The sequence below is a fragment of the Liolophura sinensis genome, chromosome 7, assembly GCF_032854445.1.
Source record: "Liolophura sinensis isolate JHLJ2023 chromosome 7, CUHK_Ljap_v2, whole genome shotgun sequence".
In the NCBI taxonomy this organism is placed as follows: Eukaryota; Metazoa; Mollusca; class Polyplacophora; order Chitonida; family Chitonidae; genus Liolophura; species Liolophura sinensis.
Genome location: NC_088301.1, coordinates 35,025,232 through 35,048,915, shown reverse-complemented (window position 1 = coordinate 35,048,915; position 23,684 = coordinate 35,025,232). Strand labels below are relative to the sequence as shown.

The following is a 23,684-nucleotide window of genomic DNA, read 5'->3' as shown; positions in this document are numbered from 1 at the left end:
CAGTGAAACTTTGTGCGCAAACCATATACTTATGGATGTTGCGCAAGACATCATCTTGTTACTGTTAATTTACCGGCAGGGTTAAAGTTTGTTTTGGGTCTCATGATTAAATACAGTAAGGTTTAGGCTGACATTTGAAGTGACCTTTCACTTGTGGCGAGTAGTGTAACTTAATGCCACTCCAGGTCTCAGTGATGAAAAGGGACGGGGTGTTATAGCCCAAAGCGGAGCAGAAATCAGTAAATACTACTAGCGCCAATAAGGTGAACTGATTACAATTGGTTAAACAAGCTTTGAACTATGATAAAGCGATACCCATACTAATGACTGAGTTGGGATTCAGAGGAAACATGTTGATGGGTTTTAACTAGTTCCAAAGGAAACTTTCGAATGTATGTCTCAAGACGAATTTCTTAAAAGCTACTGGTGATGCTGTAGTGTCATAACATTTCAAAGTGACAAAATTAAGTTTATAAACTGTTTATTATTTTTGTTTCCTTTGTTCTTCTTGTGCCTTGGTGTTTCTCAACGAATACTTAGGTACTGTACAAATTCGAAAACAATGTATTAGAGCACATGATTGATTTGAAATGTTTACATGAGCAATACAGCTAATGGCTCAAGTTTTTATCTTACAGGAATTGTTCCAGGAATCACATTTTTACAAGAACTTTACAATATTTTTGCAGTATTCAGTGGGATAAATAAATACACGAAAATAAATACCTCCATCGAATGCAAATCACTTACTCGAGCTAATACAAACACGAAGGATAAACATACACGTCAGTAGAAAGCGGTTCACCATTTGTCATATTCACTCCAAATGACTCCATTTTCTTTTTCGTCCTTTTTTTTTGTCCGAACACAACAATTTTACGGCAACTGAACAGTTATTCATTAAGCTTTTATGGATATCTGCTGAGGATACCTCTTTCTCGTGAATACAACGCATAATTCTACACATATACGTGTAATTATATGAAAAAAGTCATTTTAAATCTTTATATATCATTGCATTTCCTCAGGGAAAATTAGTTATCTCTCTTTTCAAAAGTAGACATTGTGGAAAATCACCCCTCAAGGGGAAATCTTGAGCTCGTGTCATCTAAAAGAAAACAAACAGAGACGATCTTTTTTTCAAGTTTCTCATTGGACAACACAGATTCGACCCTTCAGGATAACCTGTTTCGAAAGGTATAGAAAAATATCCTGCCTATAACTTTTGTGAATGTCATAACTGACATAACAATATGCATAACGTTTTTACAATATGCATATCTATATGTTTATTTATTTATTTGATTGGTGTTTTACGCCGTACTCAAGATTATTTCACTTATACGACGGTGGCCAGCATCATGGTGGGAGGAAACCGGGCAGTCTGGGGGAATCCCACGGCCATCCGCAGGTTGCTATCTGACCTTCCCACGCACGACCGGAGAGGAATATATCTATATGCGCTCAGTCACACAGTAATAGGCTATATATTAGACTATATATTTATTTTCAGGCTATGAACAGACTACAACGAATGGGATTTGATGTATACATGTATATAGTCAAGGCAAACATAAGAACACAACATTTTGTTGGATAACATACTAATGCAACGTTTTCAACGGCATTTCATGTACAGCTTTGAAAAGTGGTTCGTGCTGCGTCAGCGACTACGTCTTCTCTGTGGTGTTGCACTTGACTTATAGCATACCACGCACCATACATTTTAGTTCATTACTCCATCTCTGAAAAGGCATATTGTAGCGCCGTACATGGGAGTAAGTTGTGTTAAAGAGTAAAAATAATGAAAGTTCCTCATTAATGCTAGACTCTGGACATGGCTTTACGTCTTTTTCCATCGAGTAGAACTGACATTTTGAAACACGTGCATTGATAACACTAGCTGAATTTACAGTTTTGGAGGTGAACAGTCACCCTTTCGTAATCCAAATTCCCAGTGCATGAAGTTATTTTAGTTTTCAACTTTTCATTACTCGCAATTATAATTATGTAACGTTATATTTTATTATTGATAAATCGCGACTTTATAACATATATGTCACTCCTTTATATTTCAACTTATTTATTGGTTTATTTTATTGTATTTAACCATGTACTCAAGGATTTTTGAAAGTCAGTGTTTCTTTGGGTGGAGGAAATTGAGGAGTGTCTCAATGTCTTTTATACTTTAATAACAACATTTACACTCATGTTATCTGTTACTTAACCACTGCTTTTTCCGTGTCACCTGATCTGTTGGCCACGGGATTTGCAATAGCGGAGAGTGTTTTAAATGGTTCAGTAACTAAGGCAAAAAAATATGTTTGTTCCGGTACACTGCCGGCAGCCCCGTTGGGTATTTTTATGGGACAATTAGCAAACGCTGATTTAGACCAATAAGAGGTTTTTGCTACGGGCAAAAGGAAAATGTTTGCAGCCAAAGATGATATGCTATGCAATTGTTCACGCTTGTGCAAATTAACAAACGAAAGTATGCCCATATAACATGATACCTGCTCTATGGCATGTTGCATAACCTAGGTTTTAACTTCTGTCAGTGTTTAAGAAATATTAGTTCTAACTACTTTTCATTTAATACCCATTTTGATACTTAAGGGGTAAGCTCCTGCTTCCCCTACATCAAATCACTCATACGTCACTCTTATTCATCTATCATTGCCCGTATCCATTCATTTACATTGTTTAATGTACATTGTTATATTAAAAAAATAATTCAACCAACCAAACAAATCAATCTCTAGTCTACGTTTTATTAATTCGTTCTCCCAAAGACAAAATAGTTTGTTAAATTACGTTGTAATGTTTTAGAGCATTGCTTGGATGTTAAGTTTTAAAACTCTTTGCAAATATAGCCGCGTACAGCCTATATTTCCGGAGCCAAACTCCGATGTTTTTTTCATCGAGACAGTATTTGGGTGGTTAATGACTTGGCAAGTCAGACTCACATGAATTCACAATTCATTTAATATGCAAATGAGACTGTAATTAAATTTCTTGTTAAACACGGTTGCCTCAGGGTTTTCAGCATGTATCAAGTGGTACGGCCAATAAAAAAGTAACAATTTAAAGCACAATTTGTTTTCTTCGTGGGGAATCGCGAATCTAGACAGAAAGAAACAAAATCAACTGTCACCGAACTGAAAACAATTATGTCAATAAAAATTGCATGCAGCTAATCAGTGTAATCCGTGTAAAGTGGCCTTTTCCTTGATTTTGCTCACAAACCCTTTACCTTAGGTGGAAAAGTCAATATGGATTTTCTGGCGTGATCAAGGCTGCCGGGTTTAACCCTGGGTACCCTCATTCATTGTCAGCCAGTCAGTGTCGATTATGTATCCTTTTCGCGTCCGATGATTTGGTCCTATAAAGTTTGAATGCAGTAAATATTAGCTGAGCAATTCGAGAAGGAAAAACAGTGGAGTGAGAAAAAAGTAGCATAATACATAAATTCACAGGAGTGGCAAAAGAAAGGGACATGTGAAGACTGGTCTATATGGTTGTGCAAAAAGTTCATGCACCTCCAAAAGTTTTAAATGTCATAGTGTAGTTTGTGTTCTATTTCCCATCATCTCGACATTTTTCACCCTTGAAAGGTCAAAATGCCTGGGCATGTTACAATCTATTTTTTACTGATGAAGGAATCTTTAAAATTTCTCTGAATGGAAAAAGTATTAGACATTAAATGTATTAAAAGAGCTTACTGTAATTATGATCAGAATAAGGACAATATGCCTGCTTTGACACCTACCAGCAAAGTTTTGTATCTACTTGTAAAAAATATTCATCCACGTTATCATTAATGAACCAGCTCGACTGCTTTAGAATTTTGAAGGACCATTTTAACTCTTGAGTGGTATGAAGAGCTATTTAATGGCTAAGCTCAATGATACATGTAACCTACATGCTGTGAATTGCTTTGATGATATTTTTTTATTTTTTTCTTCAACTTGTTTCATTCCTATGAAATGGGTGAGGTTGTTGTTGTACACGGACTGATATTCTGTTGTACTAGAATTTGAAATTATTGTCTAATTATTATGCCACATATAACTACCATACAATATACCATATAATATTCCGTAGCCCAGGGTATATTAACCTGGGGGCGATTCCACATAGCCAGTTTTGACTTAAGTCAAAAATTTGAAATACGATTTTAGAGCTTATTGTTGAGCCCTGCAAATTAAAATTTTGACCACCTCATCAATGTTATATTAACACAAACGTGTCAAAATTTCATCTTCCATCCACGAAAACTAAACATTGGGACACACTTTTGAGTTTTGACTAAGGTCAGAGATGTCTTTTTGGAATTGGCCCCTGGTAACTACAAATATATCTAACAACATCAGCTATAGAGCAAAAGTTTTAATGACCATAAATGAGAATATTATCGCGGTATTCAATCTCCCAAAGACCACAGAGGTCTCGGGCTGAAGGTCCGGAGTTTCTCAAAAAGGGAAAGGTGCTTTTATGGCATTAAACTTTAATCAAATAAAACAAACATACAAATATTAAAATAAGCTATGAAAATACGTTACTTTTAGGACAACAGATTTGGGTTAAACAACTTGTGTAAGGTGTAAACCATTGGCATGTGATATTTTTTTAATTCAATTAATGGTGACACCTCTTTGGTGAAATCATGTGATTACCCCTCCAATCGCAGAGCATCATATATATCACATATGTAATATGTACGAACAAATCATGCAGCAGTCACGTGTCTATGTTTATGCATGCAGTCATATACTAAATGAGGTCGTCGTGGTGCTTAGCATGTATTCTCCCAGATTTATCTAAGTAATAGGGCATTTCCATGTTTGTACCGACTAGATTACAAGGTATATCTTTGCAATCGACGGACAAAAAAAGCAAATAAAAACACCTTGATGCAAATTAACTGTTCAAACTTAGACCTGATGCTCTTTTTTCTCTCTCTCTCAAAATCAATGTAACTTTCTAAAGATACCACAACAATGGCTGTATAGTTAAATTACAGGTCTCAGACCGGTTCTGAACAGGAAATGTATATTCGTTTCAGACTCTCTTGTTTTATTATGTCTTCGTGAGTTTACAAGTGAGCGCTATTCTTTTGGGTTAAAATTTGAACGAAACGTGCACTGAGTGGCATTCAACTTACAATAAATAACTCTAAAATAATGCCATTGTTCAAATCACTGACTGTCTCCATGATCGATTTATGGATGAATTGATCAGGATTGCTAACAAGGAGCCGGTAATAAAGTGATAAGCCAAGCAATTCTTATTTCTAATTATATAGAAGATTGCTAATTTACTGATTTCCGTTATACATTGATAATGTATAATGGATATTTATGGATAAGTTAAAGAACATATGGACACATTTGAAATGTCTGCAATATATACTAACTCAAGCCATGCAACGAATACCTATAGACGATGTCACCTATCTCACTGGTGTGATGGATGCATGTACCTCACCTAATAAACATATACCTACCAAAGGTCATACCGCTTCGTAGGAAGAAAGTCACTTGTTCTCCGGAAATTTCGAGGACGAGTTTCTGAAATTGCTTGTCTCCGGAGACGAAAACTCTGTGTCATTTCCCTAAAACGTACTTTGAAATCAGTGCACCGGATGAAATTGGTGCAAGAAACTACCTAAATGCCTTCTGTCAGACTAGACACGATAAGATACATACTGTCATTTCAGTATGTAGTCACATGAAAAAAAGAGTAACCAAATCTTTATATTTATCTGTAGAAAAAATATCATTGGTTGTCTTTATTTCAACTCAAGCTGCAATAAAAGAGCAATAGAGCCACAGACATAATTGTGTTTACTCATTTGCACATAACATTCAATCTTTACAACTACTCTCGATCGTAAAGAGTAGATCTGTGGTCCTCGACATGGGCGAAATCTCATGAAAATACCACGCCGTTAGGTCACTTGTCAAGTCTGAAACCGGTATTATATATTGTTTTTGTATCATTATGGTGTGAGGAATTCGGACGCTATGTACCTGTACTATACAATTAGATACGTGTGTACAGACAGATATAATTCTTTGGCCTCTTGACACCATATACGTAGTAAGTCACATGCCATGGCCTATTCGAGACGGTCCACACCCTGGCATTTCACTCTTCATCAGCAGTGCCTGGTAGGTGACGAAAGAAAATATGAAAAGGTGTAGGGTAAGGAATTACATTGAATGATAGAGAACTATGGTTGGTAATAACAGTCAATTATTGTATGTTAGACAACAGAATAATGGAAACGTCATATGTAAATTCCGAACGTCAACCAATCCCATGTTTGGACTTGTGAAGCCGTGAAGCAGAGTCGTAACATTGATATAATACATTGTCAGATATAAATGAATGAATGTATGTTGGGCTTAACGACATGACGCTCCAACCAGTCACATTACACTGACACCGGGCCAAACAGTCCTGTTTTCTTGGTCTAACCTCTCAGCGCTGAGCACCAAGCGAGACAGCAACAATACCATTTTTAAAGTCTTTGGTATGACCCGACCCGGGTTTGATCCCGGATCTCCCAATTTCGAGGTGAACGCTTGTCACACATGGTTTGATCATATAAAACCACTGTCTCAAATCTTATGTACTGAATTAAATCCAGTAAATATGCAGTAAATATCCTAGGCTAGTTATTAAAAACAAACATATTAACTTGACGGAGACTGTCCGCTCTACTTGTAGAACCAAACACTTAGGTAGTCTTTTGTTTACAAATTTCATATACGAATTCATAATATAGGTGATTGCTTAGATTACCGTTAATAACAGTGGGTCTGTTATAAAGACTCTGTTTCTTTAATAACTGTCGTCAATTCAATGCAACTGCTGTTTAAATGAGAGTTATTGTTCTTTAAATTTGTATCTGATACATAAGATCTTTTCAGTAAAAGCACATTAATCGTCTTAGTTAAAGTATATGTTTAGTACCTATATACAGCTACGAACACAAGAGGCATAGATGTATTTTCAGATATATCACTAAACTGGTAAATCAGGTGTTTGGTGTTGTATTTTAGAATATACTGACCTACTCACAAGGCGGTTTATCATATCGTCCTCAGAATCATTAGTTTGGCCATGCGCGTCACATTGCCCCAAGGGCACGGTCTGACAATGCACAAACCGGCGTAAAGTAAAAAAAAAAACGTTAGAAATCGCTGAATATGTTTTGTCATGTAAACTGTACTGTTCGCTTCAGTAACTGCCCAAAGAAATTCTACACAAGAAATACATCACTATACAAAGATTGTTTATTTGATTCGCTTTTTTTCCCTTTCTAATCTACCTGGACTATGTTTATTGGTTTGTGAGGAATATTGTTCAGTTATGTATGTTGACAAACTTTATAGATATGTTACTCTAAATGTGAAAATTTCAGATCAAAACAGTACCTACAATTGTTTTATGTTTTCATTTTGGTAATCTTTACAGGATGCATCTTTACAAGATGTATATCTGTGGGTAAGCTGGGGATGGTTGTGGGTTGCCCCAGGCTCTGCTCGGTTATCTCTAAACCAACCTAAACTAAACTATAATATTCTCGTTTCTCGACTCATGCGTCTTGTCATTAAACCCTCGGATCAAAAACATTCTAATGTTATCTTTGTGCCGTTCTTGATGAATTGTCCATCTTGAGCGAATTGACATATAACAGGAGAATAACACTCAAAAATTCTAGACTGTAGTCCAGTCCGCATGAGAATAGAGTAAGTCTAGCATATGCAGTTCTTGTCAAACCGCACAAGAATGTAGTATTAATCTCGCATTAATCACGCGGAAAACTTCTACTATTTCACACCGCTTATTCTCTGGTTCGCTATCAGTACGCTTTTCCTGTTTATATTATTGTGTCGAGCGATTATATTGCCATGAAATCTCGTGTTTCAGCACTAAATAAAATGATTGCGCATATTTGTTCGTCAAACGTGAGAAAGTTCGCCAAAAGTCGGCGGTTTACAACTGACACTGTGTTTCATCGAGCAATAAAACTGGCCGACATCGTGTAAGCGAAGAATTTTGGAGTGTAAATAAATAAAAAGTGTTTAACATCTAATAATAGTTGTACATTATTATGCATGTCACTTAGTAATTGAAAAAAAAATGCAAGAAAAATGCAGCAACATAAAACGTCATGCATACACTACATGTATATTTAAAAAAAATACCTTCACTTCGTTTCAAAAATATTTTTGAAAGTAGGAATGAAATGCATTTAAATATATTAAACGCGAGTTTAATGGGATTGAATTTGAATTCTAACGTGGGTAATGTGGCGTAATAACATATATTAAATGCATGATAAGCATCACAAAATGAAGGCATTTTAAATGATTTAGTGGTTATGATGTTATGTCCTCTAAGGGTCGCATGAATTGTATCAGCTAAGGACGTGGATAGCTAGAATTTTGCTAGTCCAGTTGTTCAATACGCTCTTGGAAGATTGAAATCTATTCTTTAAATACGATGTATGGGGGTGGGGTTATTAAATGTTATGCTGCTTATGTCGAGAATTTTACCAGTTTGAATGTGATCGATCTCATTAGTCTCAGCTGACTAGTTGAAATTGTTTCAATTTTTGTATGTATCATTCATCACACTGAGGGGATATTACTGCAACATGCGCTCAAGGAAAATAATATGTACAGTATCATATTACCCCTGCTTACTTCGGGCTATACGGTTCTATAGTGTGAATATCCGAGGTTCGTTTATTTACTGGAAACTGTGATAGATGGAATATAACCAGTGATTATTGATGGACACGTGGACGGTTTGTGTACCTGAAAGTTTATGTACCTTCCCCTAAACTTTTCACGCCGGACATGTGGATAGCGTGTTCCACACGGGGGTGGTTTGTTTATCCTGAGCTCAGCTGGACACATTTAATTGATATACCCTCGGACCAACGATTTATTTTTGACACGAGAATGCATTAAATATTATCGGTTAAATCGTTTTACTTACGTTAGACATGCCTTTTCTTCGTTGCGCACGTACATAATTTAAATATCCAAGTTCAGAGGTTTATGCTGGGGACCAGAAATGCACAGACATGAACATTCACAGTATTTTTATAATGGACATGTTGATTGTTTGAATATCCCCGCTTAAAGATACATGTTTGACACGTGGGTGCATGGAATATCTCTTGCTCAAATGTTTATGTTGAACATGAAAATAGTTTGAATATCACCGGCTCCATGGCCAACGTTGAACATGTGGATAGTTTGAATATCTCTTGCTCAAATGTTTATGTTGAACATGTGGATAGTTTGAATATCTCCTGCTCCATGGCCAACGTTGAACATGTGGATAGTTTGAATATCTCCTGCTCCATGGCCAACGTTGAACATGTGGATAGTTTGAATATCTCCTGCTCCATGGCCAACGTTGAACATGTGGATAGCTTGAATATCTCCTGCACCATGGCCAACGTTGAACGTGGATAGTTTGAACATCACTGGCTCCATGGCTAATGTTGAACGTGTGGATAGTTTAAATATCTCCGGTTCCATGGCTTATGCTGGACGTTTATTTTACAATTTGATTTGTGAAAATACATGCAGAAAATAAAGCATGTGTCCTGTTACTGAGAGTACAAGCGGATAATTCTATGGGCCATGCTCAGATGAATATTTTTTTTCGCCTCGGGCTAATCGTGTAGACGGCCTTATTCATGCCACTTAAAACGCAACTAAAAAGCGCTCAGGAGGTCTATTCATGAGAACCATGTGTTTAGTGCGGTGCTTTTTTAAAAATTTGTTTAACTCTCTCCATAAGCAGAGAGAAATTAGTGCACACAGGTTTAGGTGAGTCTTGTATATAGTTATGTTATAAACGAAATTATTATAATACTGTTATGAAATTGAATTGTGTTGTAACATATTTATACGACTGTTTCTACCAGTATCATAATGAAAATGATTTGTGTTGTAATATATTTACGTTTGTAATGAAACTGAGCCCTACAGCCTTCCACCCATAAGGTTTGTCTCGCGGATATATATACGCTGAGACCTTGCACTGGTTGATAATGCAATGTGCGCCGGTGCATATATGTTTGAAGGTCGATATCAAATATGGTATACGTATGAACTATTCGATATAATTGCTAACAGTGTACCGAGAAAAAGCAGCAAAGACATAGCCCTAGTTATGAGAGGACACCAGACTCAATTTCCGCTAAGTTAGTGATTTTTGCCAAGGGCACATCACTTCGTCCGTCAAGCGGCTGTTAATGTGAAGTAGCGCGTGAAACTGTCCCAGAGAACATCTCTCTCTCTCTCTCTCTCTCTCTCTCTCTCTCTCTCTCTCTCTCTATATATATATATATATATATATATATATATATATATATATATATATATATATATAGGGAGAGACACACTCATACATATATATAGGCTTCACACGTGCCTCCATCCATAACAGGAGGAGATTCGACGTAGCATCTATCCATTATATTCACCCACAGGCAAGTCCACTTTACGGGCTATATTGTGTTGCTCTTTAACTATCAATACCACGATCAAGAGCATTCCTAAAAACAGCACACTTGCACTGTATGATACCCATTCATTGCTCCCATTTTACTCCAATGCAGAAGCCTTTGTTTTAAAACCTGGTGAAGCTCATGTTGTATTGTCCGTAAGAACCAGTGATAATATATTATACTCATTATTTTACATGATAAATGATACACGCACAACATTCAAATTCTCTCTTCTACTTTTTCGAAAAACAACCCTCTTATATGGGTGTTACCTCTCTGTGAAAATTTATCAATTAATAACCCTCAAGTAAGTTCCAATGCTTTCCTTGCATTTAAATTCGGAATCGTTTGTCCTAAAGCGATCTTCGTTGTATTCACAAAGATTTTGTCGTGCTTCCTAAACTACATTTTTTATAGGTATAGAATAATATTTTAGCACTGAACTCTGTCGCACAGATTCAGATATCAGCTGCCTGCTAAGCGCCATCTTGGTCAAACGATAAATGAAAACGTTCAGACATGTAAATGCTTCTGACTATCGTACGTACGCGGCAACACTTTTGCTACGATGTGAGCATAATATCAAAAAGGTTTATGCTACGGAAATTTCTTACGGGAACAAATATAAATATAACGATATACAGCATAGAGAATACTTTTCTGTGTAGTCCATCTCACACGACGCACAAATCTCGTGCATAATACGGGTCCTGTAAAGTTAACATTAAGGTCGACATTGAACGAATGATTCGACATTACACGAATGATTCGACATTAAACGAATTTTGTAATTACCAAATATATAGGAACAAATTAATCACTAATGCCTTACATATCGAATTAATCGAACAGTTAACGCCAGTCAAAACAATCATTTAATATGTAATGATCAAATTTATCAGCAGTACAATTAAGAACACTTTTGTAAACATATGTACAAGTCATTGACGTATGCAATCCATGAATTAATATGACCTCTTCAAAAGTGTAGTAATGAAGTAAAATGAACTTGTGAACCTTGCTCAATGCAGGTTCCATTCATCAAGATTTTTTTCAGGTAAACAAGACTATTTTATTAGTTAACTATGCAAACAACTATGACATCATTTATATTTGAATTTGTTTTGTAAGTTAAAATTTTTGTCCCAAGTTCATTTCCATTTTTAAAAGATTCTTGTTTAGGTCATATTTGAACACATTTAATCATGAAGTAGGTAATTTAACTTTCAACTTGTATCATCTCCTTCAGCATATTTTAAACCCTTATTATAGCATACTCAAATCGATGTGACTAATTCTTGAAGCAATAATACGTTACAACTTTTGTTCATGATAATGCATACAATATTGTAAAACAAGAAAAAATCCCCCCAAATCCCATAACAAACAAATATACACATAATGAATCAAGTACTGAATGAGAGCTAAACAGTGTGGGATTCAGTACAAGTATAATGACACAATGGAAAATACACTAAGACGTAACTGCACAATATCCAAGATGTGTGAAAGTTGGGAATGCGAATGACCATTGAAACTGTACATAGTTGACAATAGTATGCAATTTAATCTGCAGACAAATAAAATTTCAACCAGTTTAAATTTCAAACAAAAATGCTTTTTGGCATTACGTTATATTCCATTATAACCGTGACATAAGTTAATGTCAAAGATGAATAATGCCGTAATCAAATAACGTTATAATAGATTTTATTCGTGCATGGTGTTTTCTGTGGAAGTCACACGAAGCACTTTGTGAGTTCTGACAGGCCATGTGAAAGTGGCTAAATCTTTTACGTGACTTCATGTCATCAAAATCTTAATTGTCATATACAAAAACTTTTAAGAGTTTATACGTCGCCTTATGGTTATTGTTCTATGATGAGCAAATTATGTTCCTAAAATTCGTCTACTGGATGGTTGACGTCAACGGAACCCTTTGGCATTTACAGGTATACACACAAGTAATATAAAATAGGTCTGTATATTTTCTTATTGTGTACAGAATATCGCATTTTAAATGCAATACCATACCGAACAAAAACAGGGCGAAACAAGGTAAGATAACATTTCAGGGTATTGTCTTTCTTCTGGGAAACCTTACACGCCCATTTGAGCATCACGTTTATGCAGACAATTAGATGATGCATTTTATCCTTTCCATTTCAGTGTTATTTGCATAAATCAGATATCGTTATATTTATATGGCACTTTCAAAGTTATACTCTAATTCACTTGGTTCTGTATACAGAGACAGAAACTGCAGATTTCAGATTGACAGCTCATGCTGTAATGATCCCTGTTTGATCACAGTTTTAACTGAGCAAACCCGAAAGCAAATAGTCTGCAGTGTCAGGCTTCTCCACAGCGATGGCAAGAATGTAAAACTTGAAAAGTAATAGCTGCAGTACCAACTAATAGTTCGTGTTTTCACCACGCCTTAGGTACTTCAAGCAAAACGTCTTCAAACAAAAAATATCTAGTAGATATAGCAAAACTGTACAACATTCTAAGTTTTAACCGGACGTTTCCAATAAATCTGCAGTACTAACTAATGGTGCGTGTTTTCACCATGCCTTAGGTTCTTCAAACAAAACATCTTCACACAAAACAATGTCGGTAGATTTAGCTAAACTGTACAACATTCTAAGTTTTAGCCAGACGCTTTCCAATAAATTCGCTAAAATGCTGACATAATTTACAAATCATCACACAATTCGACGTAGCTTTTGTCTTGTCCAACTATAACTTTCACATCTTGAAATTTAACGTCTTTAGACATTAGTAGACAAGATTGGTAACTCTTTGTGTAATATGCCATTACGGTTGTAGACCAATGTTTCTTTCCAGCTCCGCGTCAAAAAGTACCTCTTCGTGCTTTGACTGGAAGAAGTAGATCGAACTTTATCTTAACGAGCACTGTGAAATTGGTTGATGAATTAAAATGAACACCATTATAAAAGTTGGTCTGCTCAGAAGAGAATATTCGGATATGTAATCCTCCGATATCACCAGCATCAACTGGAAAGAGATCAAACACGATCGCGCTTGGCTATCGTCCTTGGAATAGTCCCCCATCTGAAGTATATTAACATACTCATCACGAGACACCCTCGAGAATGGAGATAAATTTATCAGCGTTGTTATTCAAAGTTAGCTGTTTCTTGTTTGGGGTCTCTATCGCTGAAGTCACTCTGATTTTGTCTAGTTCATTCACGTTTACGGACACGTGATCATTACACGGGACTTCTTCCATTTCAATGTCTTCTGATATATCGGTGACATCCGTACGTCCACTCTGCCAGCTTTCCTGGGATACGAGAGTTTGTGAAGACGACAGCGCCAGTTGCGGATGCGATGATGTTGATGACGTCTCTTCTTCACAGGAACGTTTCTTTGGAAGTGCCATTTGCAACATCTGCCAGAACTTATTGTGTTCCCTTTCGTCTGAGGCTGAAGGATAAGTAATATAGGTTACAGATGACAGGATATGTTTCAGGGTAGGATCCTCGATGTGTGTATCCGAGATGTCATCGAATATGACTGGTATGATTTTGTGACGTAGCTGCAGCATTTCTTGTAGAGCCTTTTGATATTCGAGACGTGTCCAATTACTTCCAACGTACAACGGACTGAGAATCATAATGGTTCTCCTGCTGTTCTCCACAGCCCACATAATGTTATTGGCGATTGCTGAAAACGAAAAAACAAGAATAATCAGACCGTAAGAGGTGTCATACAGAAACACTTCATATTCTTATTCTTAAGAAGGATCTTTTACTAAGTGTAACCCACTTTAATACAAAAATCCCAAATGGCAATTTCTTTACAAAAGTCGTAGGCTTGCACAGTACTTCATGTCACACGGTTTCAAGAGTTAAAGCCAGATAATAGATCATACATTACTTTCAGCCATGCATTCCCTTGACGCTTCGTGCCAAGTGTCACGCATGTTTTCCATCCGTTTATATATAAGTTTATATTCAATTATTATATTGAGACACTTACGAGGAGAACGAGAATTAACATTAGATGCACAAACTTAATATTGGCTTTTTGTCAAAGCTTCATTTTTAACTACTACAAGCTGTCCTAACTAATATAAGCCGTTTTTCTGATTCGATTTTCAAACAAAAACAATACTCTTCAAGTACAACTCGAGACAAGCTTCTTGTACTAGCACTGAAAGTATTCGATGCTTTTCATTATCATTAAGTTACTGGAATGCACTCTGGGCCCAGGGGTCACGAAGCGAACTTATAGTTAAATCAAAATTTCATTATTCTTGGCATGTCCCTTTGCGTTATTTTTCCTGAAATTTGTGTAATAATAACGGGGCCAGGTATAATGTAACATCTTTTAACAAAAAAGAAGCTATTTATGTGTAGGAATTGTTATATAGGTAGCTCACTTTATATAAGCGTTTAGTCATTATTAAGCTTAATAATAGGTTGATTCGTGATGAATAACCTACAAAGTAAAAACTTATGCCAATGACTACACGTTAAGCCCACAACTTTGAAGTTTATATATATATATCTATCTAAAAAATGTCTACCACAGATATAATCTCAGTCATGATGAATGACGACTACAAGCATATTACAGATAGAAATACAGATACATAAATAACATACAAATGAATGTATCTGCTCAAAGGGTATGGAATCAATCACAAACAGTTTCGAATAAATAACGCCGGACTGTGTCAATACGTAGGTCTAACAAGAATTATATAAGTACATGCATATATACTTAAAAATACATAAAATATCATTTCCAGCTAGCTTATTGTGCTGATTATTTTGTTTTACGAATGACTGATTTCAGCCCTCAGCATTGCAATTATATGGCTTGATCGTGTTTCACTGAAATGAAAAAGGTACATAACATACGCATTCTCCATAACTGGCCTACATTGACATGCTGCAACCCGGATGTCCTCATATGTAATACATGAGTGGTGTATAACGTACATGTACACATATGCACACAGTATATACTTGTGGTTTATTATCTGAAGCAAAAACACATTTGCGTGTAGATGATGACTAAACACAATCCAAATGGGTAAAGCTATAGGATAAGCCAGGTATTTTAACTAGACTGGCGCGGTGTGCTGGTGGTTGCTCTGGCGTGACTCAGAACTGAAAAGAATAAACTTAACCATCAACAGATGAAAACAAAGGTGTTCATAGTCAATATTAGAACTATAGTATATATAAAATACCCCTTATGTACTTCTTGACGTCGACTAATTACACAGAAATATAGCTAAAGAATACACATGTTTAATGCGTCTATATGAGAGTGGAGCACTTGGATAAGTGTAGATTATACCTCTGCCATCTATTTTACAAAGCATATATACAGCCTAGATTGCATGGCAACATAATGGTTACGGCTGACTGATTGCCAAGGCGGTTAAGTACTTGTGATACTATTTAGGCTTTTGTGAAAATGATCTCCGATAAAAAAAAGTCAGTCATCAGTTACGATCCTTTTCTCGTCATACAACATATATAAATAACAAATATATGAATAATTCCAGCAATGACAGGTGTATCCGACAAATGGCTTGTAAAATGTAGACAAAAGTAGTGACAAAAGGAATATTCAAAAATGAATTGTTAATCAGTTGCCTTTCTATGTATAAATCGTAAATCTGAAAAAATGTGTCGGAATCATCTTGGAAACAATGTTATTACTCTGCTGATATCAAACCCGTCTTACTGTACGTTGACTTCAATCATGAGAGCATATCTTATTTTTTACTTACTGTCTCCGGGTGGAAAGTCTCGGTAGTGGACGCACACCTTATATTGATATTCTTTTTCCAACATGGGTTGTAACACGCGGACAACGAATTTCTCATCCTCGCTTTGAGTATAGTCTGCTTTGTTGGACCGAAATGAGATAAATGCATCGAACAGCTTTCCATCTGAAAAAAGCAAGAGTACATTTTACAAGTTAAGTTTAAGAAATGTAAACATAATATAAACATTACAGGGTGCTAATTCCATACCTATCATCATTCTCTGTTCTATGGCAAAATAATTTGAAGTATCTGTCAAATTGTTACTGCGATTATTAATGGATGTCATAGAGTAATGTCTGGCGGACTTATACTGATTAAAGATACAGATTTTTACCAGGAAAAGTGTAACTGAAGACACAGCTGATTACTAGACCCAGTGTGACTAAAGACACAGGTGGTTACTTGACACAGCGTGACTGAAGACACAGACCATTACTAAGCACAGTGTGACTAAAGACACAGGTGATTACTTGACAAAGTATGGCTGGACCCACAGGTCATTACTAGACAGTGTGACTGAAGACGCAGGTGATTTCTAGGCACAGTATGACTGAAAACACAGGTGATATCTAGACATGGCGTGACTGAAGACACAGGTGATTACTTGACACAGTATGACTGACGACACAGGTGACTACAAGACAGTATGACTGAAGATACAGGTGATTACTTGAGAGTATGACTGAAGATTCAGGTGATTACTAGACAGTGTGACTGAAGACACAAGTGATTACTAGACAATGTGACTGACGACACAGGTGATTACTTGACACAGTATGACTGAAGGCACAGGTGATTACTAGACAGTGTGACTGAAGACACAAGTGATTACTAGACAGTGTGACTGAAGACGCAGGTGATTTCTAGACAGTGTGCCAAACCTAGTGTGACTGAAGACACAGGTGATTACTTGACACAGTGTGACTGAAGACACAGGTGATTACTAGACACTGTATGACTGACGACACAGGTGATTACAAAACAGTGAGATTGCAGACGCAGTGTGATCATTACTAGACACAGGTCACTGTCAAACCCAGTGTGACTGAAAACACTGGTCACTGCCAAACTCAGTGTGACTGAAATTACAGGTTACTGCCAAACCCAGTGTGACTGAAGACACAGGTCACTGCCAATCCCATTGTGACTGAAAACACAGGTTACTGCCAAACCCAGTGTGACTGAAGACACAGATCACTGCCAGTCCCAATATGACTGAATACACAGGTTACTGACAAACCCAGTGTGACTGAAAAGACAGGTCACTGCCAATCCCAATGTGACTGAAAACACAGGTTACTGCCAAACCCAGTGTGACTGAAGACAGAGGCCACTGCCAATCCCAATGTGACTGAAAACACAGGTTACTGACAAACCCAGTGTGACTGAAGACACAGGCCACTGCCAAACCCAGTGTGACTGCAGACACAGGTCACTGCCAATCCCTTAGTGACTGAGGACTTAGGTTACTGCCAAACCAAATGTGACTGAAGACACAGGTCATTGCCAATCCCAATGTGACTGAAAACACAGGTCACTGCCAAACCCAGTGTGACTGAGGACACAGGTTACTGACAAACCCAGTGTGACTGAAAAGACAGGTCACTGCCAATCCCAATGTGACTGAAAACACAGGTTATTGCCAAACCCAGTGTGACTGAAGACACAGGTTACTGCCAATCCCAAAATGACTGAATACACAGGTTACTGCCAAACCCAGTGTGAATGAAGACACATGTGTTTACTAGGCACAGCGTGACTGAAGACACAGATCATCACTGACAGATCACTGCCAAGCCCAGAGTGACCGACCGTTGGGTCGAAGCAGACATTCGTATACCAGCCGTCAACGATAAAAGACGTTCCAGGTCAATAATTGCAATACTTTACAAAAACGACGTATAACACAAACCACCAAAAAACTAAGACAGTACCCGTGTATAAAGTTGTAAAAATAGGAAGGAATCACGCAAAGAGAAGCAGTCTACAGTTTTCAATGATGTTGTTAAGACGCAAGGTATGTTCTAATCAGTAGTGAAATCACTATTCAAATCGTGTACCATGCTAGAATATCAGTTGAAGACACAGGCCATTACTAGGCACAGTGTGACTGAAGACACAGGTCATCACTAGGCACAGTATGACTGAAGATAAAGGTCATTACTAGGCACAGCCTGACTGAAAACATAGGTCACTGTCAGACACAGTGTGACTGAAGACACAAGTTACTGCCAAACCCATTGTGACTGAAGACACAGGTCATTATTAGGCACAGTATGACTGAAGACAAATGTCACCGTCAGACCCAGTGTGACTGAAGACACAGGTAACTGCCAATCCCAGTGTGACTGAAGACACAGGTCATCACTAGGCACAGTATGACTGAAGACAAATGTCACTGTCAGACCCAGTGTGACTGAAGACACAGGTCATTACTAGGCACCATGTGACTGAAGACACAGGTCACTGTCAGACCCAGTGTGATTGAAGACACATGTAACTGCCAATCCCAGTGTAACTGAAGACACATGAGGCTAGGCACAGTATGGCTGAAGACACAGATGATTACTATCCACGGTGTGACTTAAGACACAGGTCATTACTAGGCACAGTATGACTGAAGACACAGGTTACTGCCAAATCCAGTGTGACTGAAGACACAGGTCATTACTAGGCACAGTTTGACTGAAGACACAGGTTACTGCCAAATCCAGTGTGACTGAAGACACAGGTCATTACTAGGCACAGTTTGACTGAAGACGCAGGTTACTGTCAGACCCAGTGCGACTGAAGACACAGGTCATTACTAGGCACAGTTTGACTGAAGTGTGACTTAATAAACAGTGTGACTTAAGACACAGATCATTACTAGGCACAGTATGACTGAAGGCACAGGTCATTACTAGGCACAGTTTAACTGAAGACGCAGGTCACTGTCAGACCCAGTGTGACTGAAGACACAGGTCATTACTAGGTACAGTGTGACTCAAAGCACAGGTCAGTGTTAGGCACAGTGTGACAGAAGACACAGATCACTATCAGACCCCGTGTAATTGAAGACAAAGGTAACTGCCAGACCCAGTCTAATTCAAGACACTGGGCATATTTAACGATGAATATAATTTCATAAAATAAAATATTTGCAACGACGCATTTTAAGTAAGAAACTTTTTACTGCCTACCACTTGGGATGATCAGTTTCGATACTTGTCGAATGGCAATTCCTTGTGGTACTATTACGTTGTTTAAATCCCAACACAGACAATGAACTGATTCTTTACTCGTCTCCCTGATCCACACATGTATATACATAACAATGGTTACTGATGAACACATCTTACTGATAACGCAGTGTAGACTATGATCTCTGTGGTTAATGTCTCGACACTTTGGATAAAGACTTGCCCATAGTATGGCGTTTTAATTACGCACGTTCTCTTTACTTCTTGATTGAAATGTTTATGTTTTGACTACGTAATATCGTGTTGCTCATTCGCTGAAATACACAACCCACCTTGTATTATAATTGCTGACTTAAGTCACTTTAAGTGGCAATCTTTGGCAAGTAAAGGCACAAATAACTGTCATTTCTTGTGATGCCAACCTCCCTTCCTCTAAACCCACCAACTTACGCTTTTACAGATATAACACGTTGAACATGAAATGTAACGTTTTAAGGGAGAAATGAAACCAAAATGAATTTCTCAATACGAAAGAAGTATTTGGATAAACAAATAAAAACCATTGTGATAACATGACTGAACATTGAAGACTTGCATCTCAACCACTGAAGATCTGCACTCATGCACAAAAGCACAGGCGTGCGAAATTGATTGTACAATTTAAAGAACAGTTACAAACATTATATTAATACATGGCCGAATGCGTCTATATGTATACTCACCGTGATCTTCATAAGGTTGGAAGAAGTGGAACATTTTTGTGACCAGGAGAGATCTCCATCTCAGCTTCTGCACGATGAAAATTACCAGCACACAGAAAATTAGGGCTGCAAAGGCGATAAGCACTGGTATGTACCAGATCTCTGGTTTGTCTGGTTCTTTCACTTGCACCTTCATCTCACACTCCTGCCCGGTATAGTTTCGCAGACACTGACATTTTTCACTGTCTTCATGAAAAATGCAACTCCCGTTGTTCTGACATTTCTTTGTACATTTCCAGTGGCATAAAGACCCTTTAAATTCTTTTGGACACTGGCAAGCTAATATATCCGTCTGGTTTTCACGTTTCTTTCTAAGGCAACGGCCCCCGTTCTTGCAAAAAAAATTTCTTTCACAATAGGCGGGGTCAGATTTCCAATCAGGAGCAGTTGTTGTAAATGGACTACTGACATTATTGCTCTCGTTAAAGGGAACCGAAGAATTCGCAGAAATGTTTTCTTGGGTATTTGAAAACGGTGTTTTAGCAACAGGTTTCTGTGGCTTGCATATGTACTTGCATGTTTTATTTGAGTTCTGATCTGTGTTAGTTTCTACACTGATACATTTTTTACCAATAATAGCGCATGGGTTACGAGGCAATGAACATGTAATACGGTATAAGTTGCAAATATCGTGTCCTCTCGTCATTGAGGGCGTTTGCTGATGTGTCAGAGAAACCAACGTCAACAGCAACAACAAAAACACGCTGGTACATCGCGTACTGTTCTCTCTCAGTGCGTACATCATGTATCTACTACACTGACACATGAACAGGAGGAATACTGTAGGAGCCTGATCAATCTACTGGAAGATTTATAAATATGTCAGTCATCGTGATCCTCATGTCCATAGTCCTTCGTTAACATGTAATGGCAATACGCAACACAATATTTCTTTTCTTTCTCTGTTCCCTTTTCAAATAACAATTGTTCATTACTGTGCATCAACTCAGTTGTCATACTTCACAGGACTGGCGCAATGCGAACATTTTCTCTGTGTTCACTTTTTAGAGGTGGCATTTACCGTTTGCTAGCATACTTTCTGACTGTCTTCAGGTTATACACCGGTATATACATATATTATTTTCTCAAGGAGAGTCAGCTGGTATATCCCTCCTCTGTTGTTACATTACTGAGTCCTCCGTAATGTAATGAAATAGTTTTTAAAGGTTCCGACGACTTTACGACGGCACTTTCTCTGAAAGTTTGAAGCGATGTTACGCTTGCTTGATGTAACAACTTGCTATCGCTGATCTCAGTCGTTCTCACTTGCCCTTGTATTTCTCTCCATCCCAGTGAATGTGTACTATAGGTAAATCCTGTTACAGGGCCGCCCTTGTTATTGACTACACGACAGACAGTCACGACATACTATGGAGCTGGCTTTTCGTAAGCACTGTTAACCATGTAACAAAACTAGAATGTCCTTTGTTAACTAAGTATCCTCTGTTTCTGTATCTATTACCAGTACTTGGTGCCGTACGTAATACATCATCACATCAGAATCTCCTGTATGACCTCTGTAGAAATCCAGTTAGCAAAAGCACTATGCCCAAAAGGGCATCATATTAACCGTATATATCTCCTCGTGCAATTAAAGCTACTTTCTATGTCTTAAAACACTTAAGAGTCACGGTTGAAAAACTAGGTCGTGAAGGATGGGTTCACTCGTGTGACGTATCTCCGTATGCCCCGCCTTTCGTACCTTTGAGTGACAGCTTGAGCTCAGTGCGCCTGTCCCGAAAATGTATTGATCTACCACCTGTCAGTTTCAGGTGTTTGCTATTATCTGATAATACCCAAGATGTTAATTTTATAACGAAGATATGTTACACGACGCATTCCACTGAAATCACTTATTTCAAGCAATAGAAGGAAAATACTGGAGCACTTATGCTGTGTCTTTGACGGAAAACTGGACACAGTACCCGAATTGTTAAAATTTTCTTGTTTGAACGGCACTAATTATACTAATAGGTTCATTTTCAGATTAGTAATGTATGTTCCTGTGTGCAGGTTACATATATTTCATTCCAGTGCCACTGAAAAACTGTTTCATTCATTATGTATTAATTCAGATATTTTATTAGTCTTTAACACCGTACACTAAGGAATTTTTCACTAAAATATAACGGCTGTCATACATACAAGGGTGGAGGAAACGGGAATGCTCAAATCACACCACCAACATTCGCCAGGTACCTGACAAACTCCCTGAATTAAGTTGCATTTGAAACAACGAGAGCTGGATTCGAAAACGTGACTTCATTAGTGGTTTTAATCAATAAGTCTTTCTGAAAGTGTTTGCATGAATGGAACTGTTGTCGGTTTTGTCAGCTGTATGTTGTTAAATTAATTCCAATAGTTCCAATCGCGAAGAATTTTAATATTAATGTAAAAGGGATTAGGAAATCACAGAACAAAATCAAAACAAAGCAATCCATCCTTCCAGAAGCATCTTGCAATGGTCGTACCCAGGGCATTCCGGTTTTCTCCATCCATACCACCGTTTGTCATCGTGTAACATTTCTTCAGTACGGCGGTAAACAATAATCAAATAAATAAACAGGTCCACAACCAAACTCAACACACTTTTTGTATGTGAAAAGTAGTTCAGAAATAAAGGCCAATTTTCACATCTAAAACAGTAAAAAAAAATAGGGAACTATACAATGTATCTGTACATGTATTTTGATGTTGAATTGTGAGACACAATAAATTAAAAATATAAAAATGCTTGCTTTGACGTTTAGTGTTGCTTTTATTGCTAATACTGGCACAGCACATAGTGTAACAGACAGCGAGCTTTTCTGCCAACATATATCAAAAATGTTGCCTCACTGGAACAAGATGTGGCAGATACCCGATATGCTTTTTCCGCATATTGACACCAATGCTTGGCATATGCTCTTCAAGTTTATCCGCAGAGCCGACACCTGCAAAAAAGCACATAATTTTCTGCAAAATCACCTGTTTTCCATAACGAAATACTAAACTTGTTAAAGAGAACCTGAGCTCTGTCCAGTAATATCTCTATCGCACTTCTGGTGTTGTGTGACGTCACATCTGCTGTTTTTTGTTTTCTTGCCTCTGACCTGGTAACATACTAGTACGTCAAGAATTTTTAAGTTTTGGCAGTCAGTTTTATGGAGGAGAAAACCAGAGTACCCGTAATTAACGTGTGGCATACACCACATCAATGACATAATGTCCTGAGACCATTAAATGCATGGTACCGGTAATCCAGAAAAGCAGGGGAATTCTTATATTCTAAGAGCTAAATATCACGATTTTTAAATTGATGGAATTCTCGTATGAGGCAGATGTTTTATGAAGTCAGTCATGGCATCCATCTATAAATATTTTGTTGATTGTGTCAG

General features: G+C 37.4%; 1 protein-coding gene across 1 annotated transcript; it reads right to left on the bottom strand.

Annotated features, from left to right (window-relative positions):
* Nucleotides 1–11,411: 11,411 nt before the first annotated feature.
* On the bottom strand, nt 11,412–21,877 carry LOC135470326 (uncharacterized). The gene is made up of 3 exons (XM_064749191.1): nt 20,269–21,877; nt 16,326–16,487; nt 11,412–14,239 (listed from the first exon to the last, which is right to left on the bottom strand). The coding sequence occupies exons 1-3, from the start codon at nt 21,071–21,073 to the stop codon at nt 13,647–13,649; spliced, it is 1,560 nt and encodes a 519-aa protein (XP_064605261.1). The 5' UTR covers nt 21,074–21,877; the 3' UTR covers nt 11,412–13,646.
* Nucleotides 21,878–23,684: the final 1,807 nt, after the last annotated feature.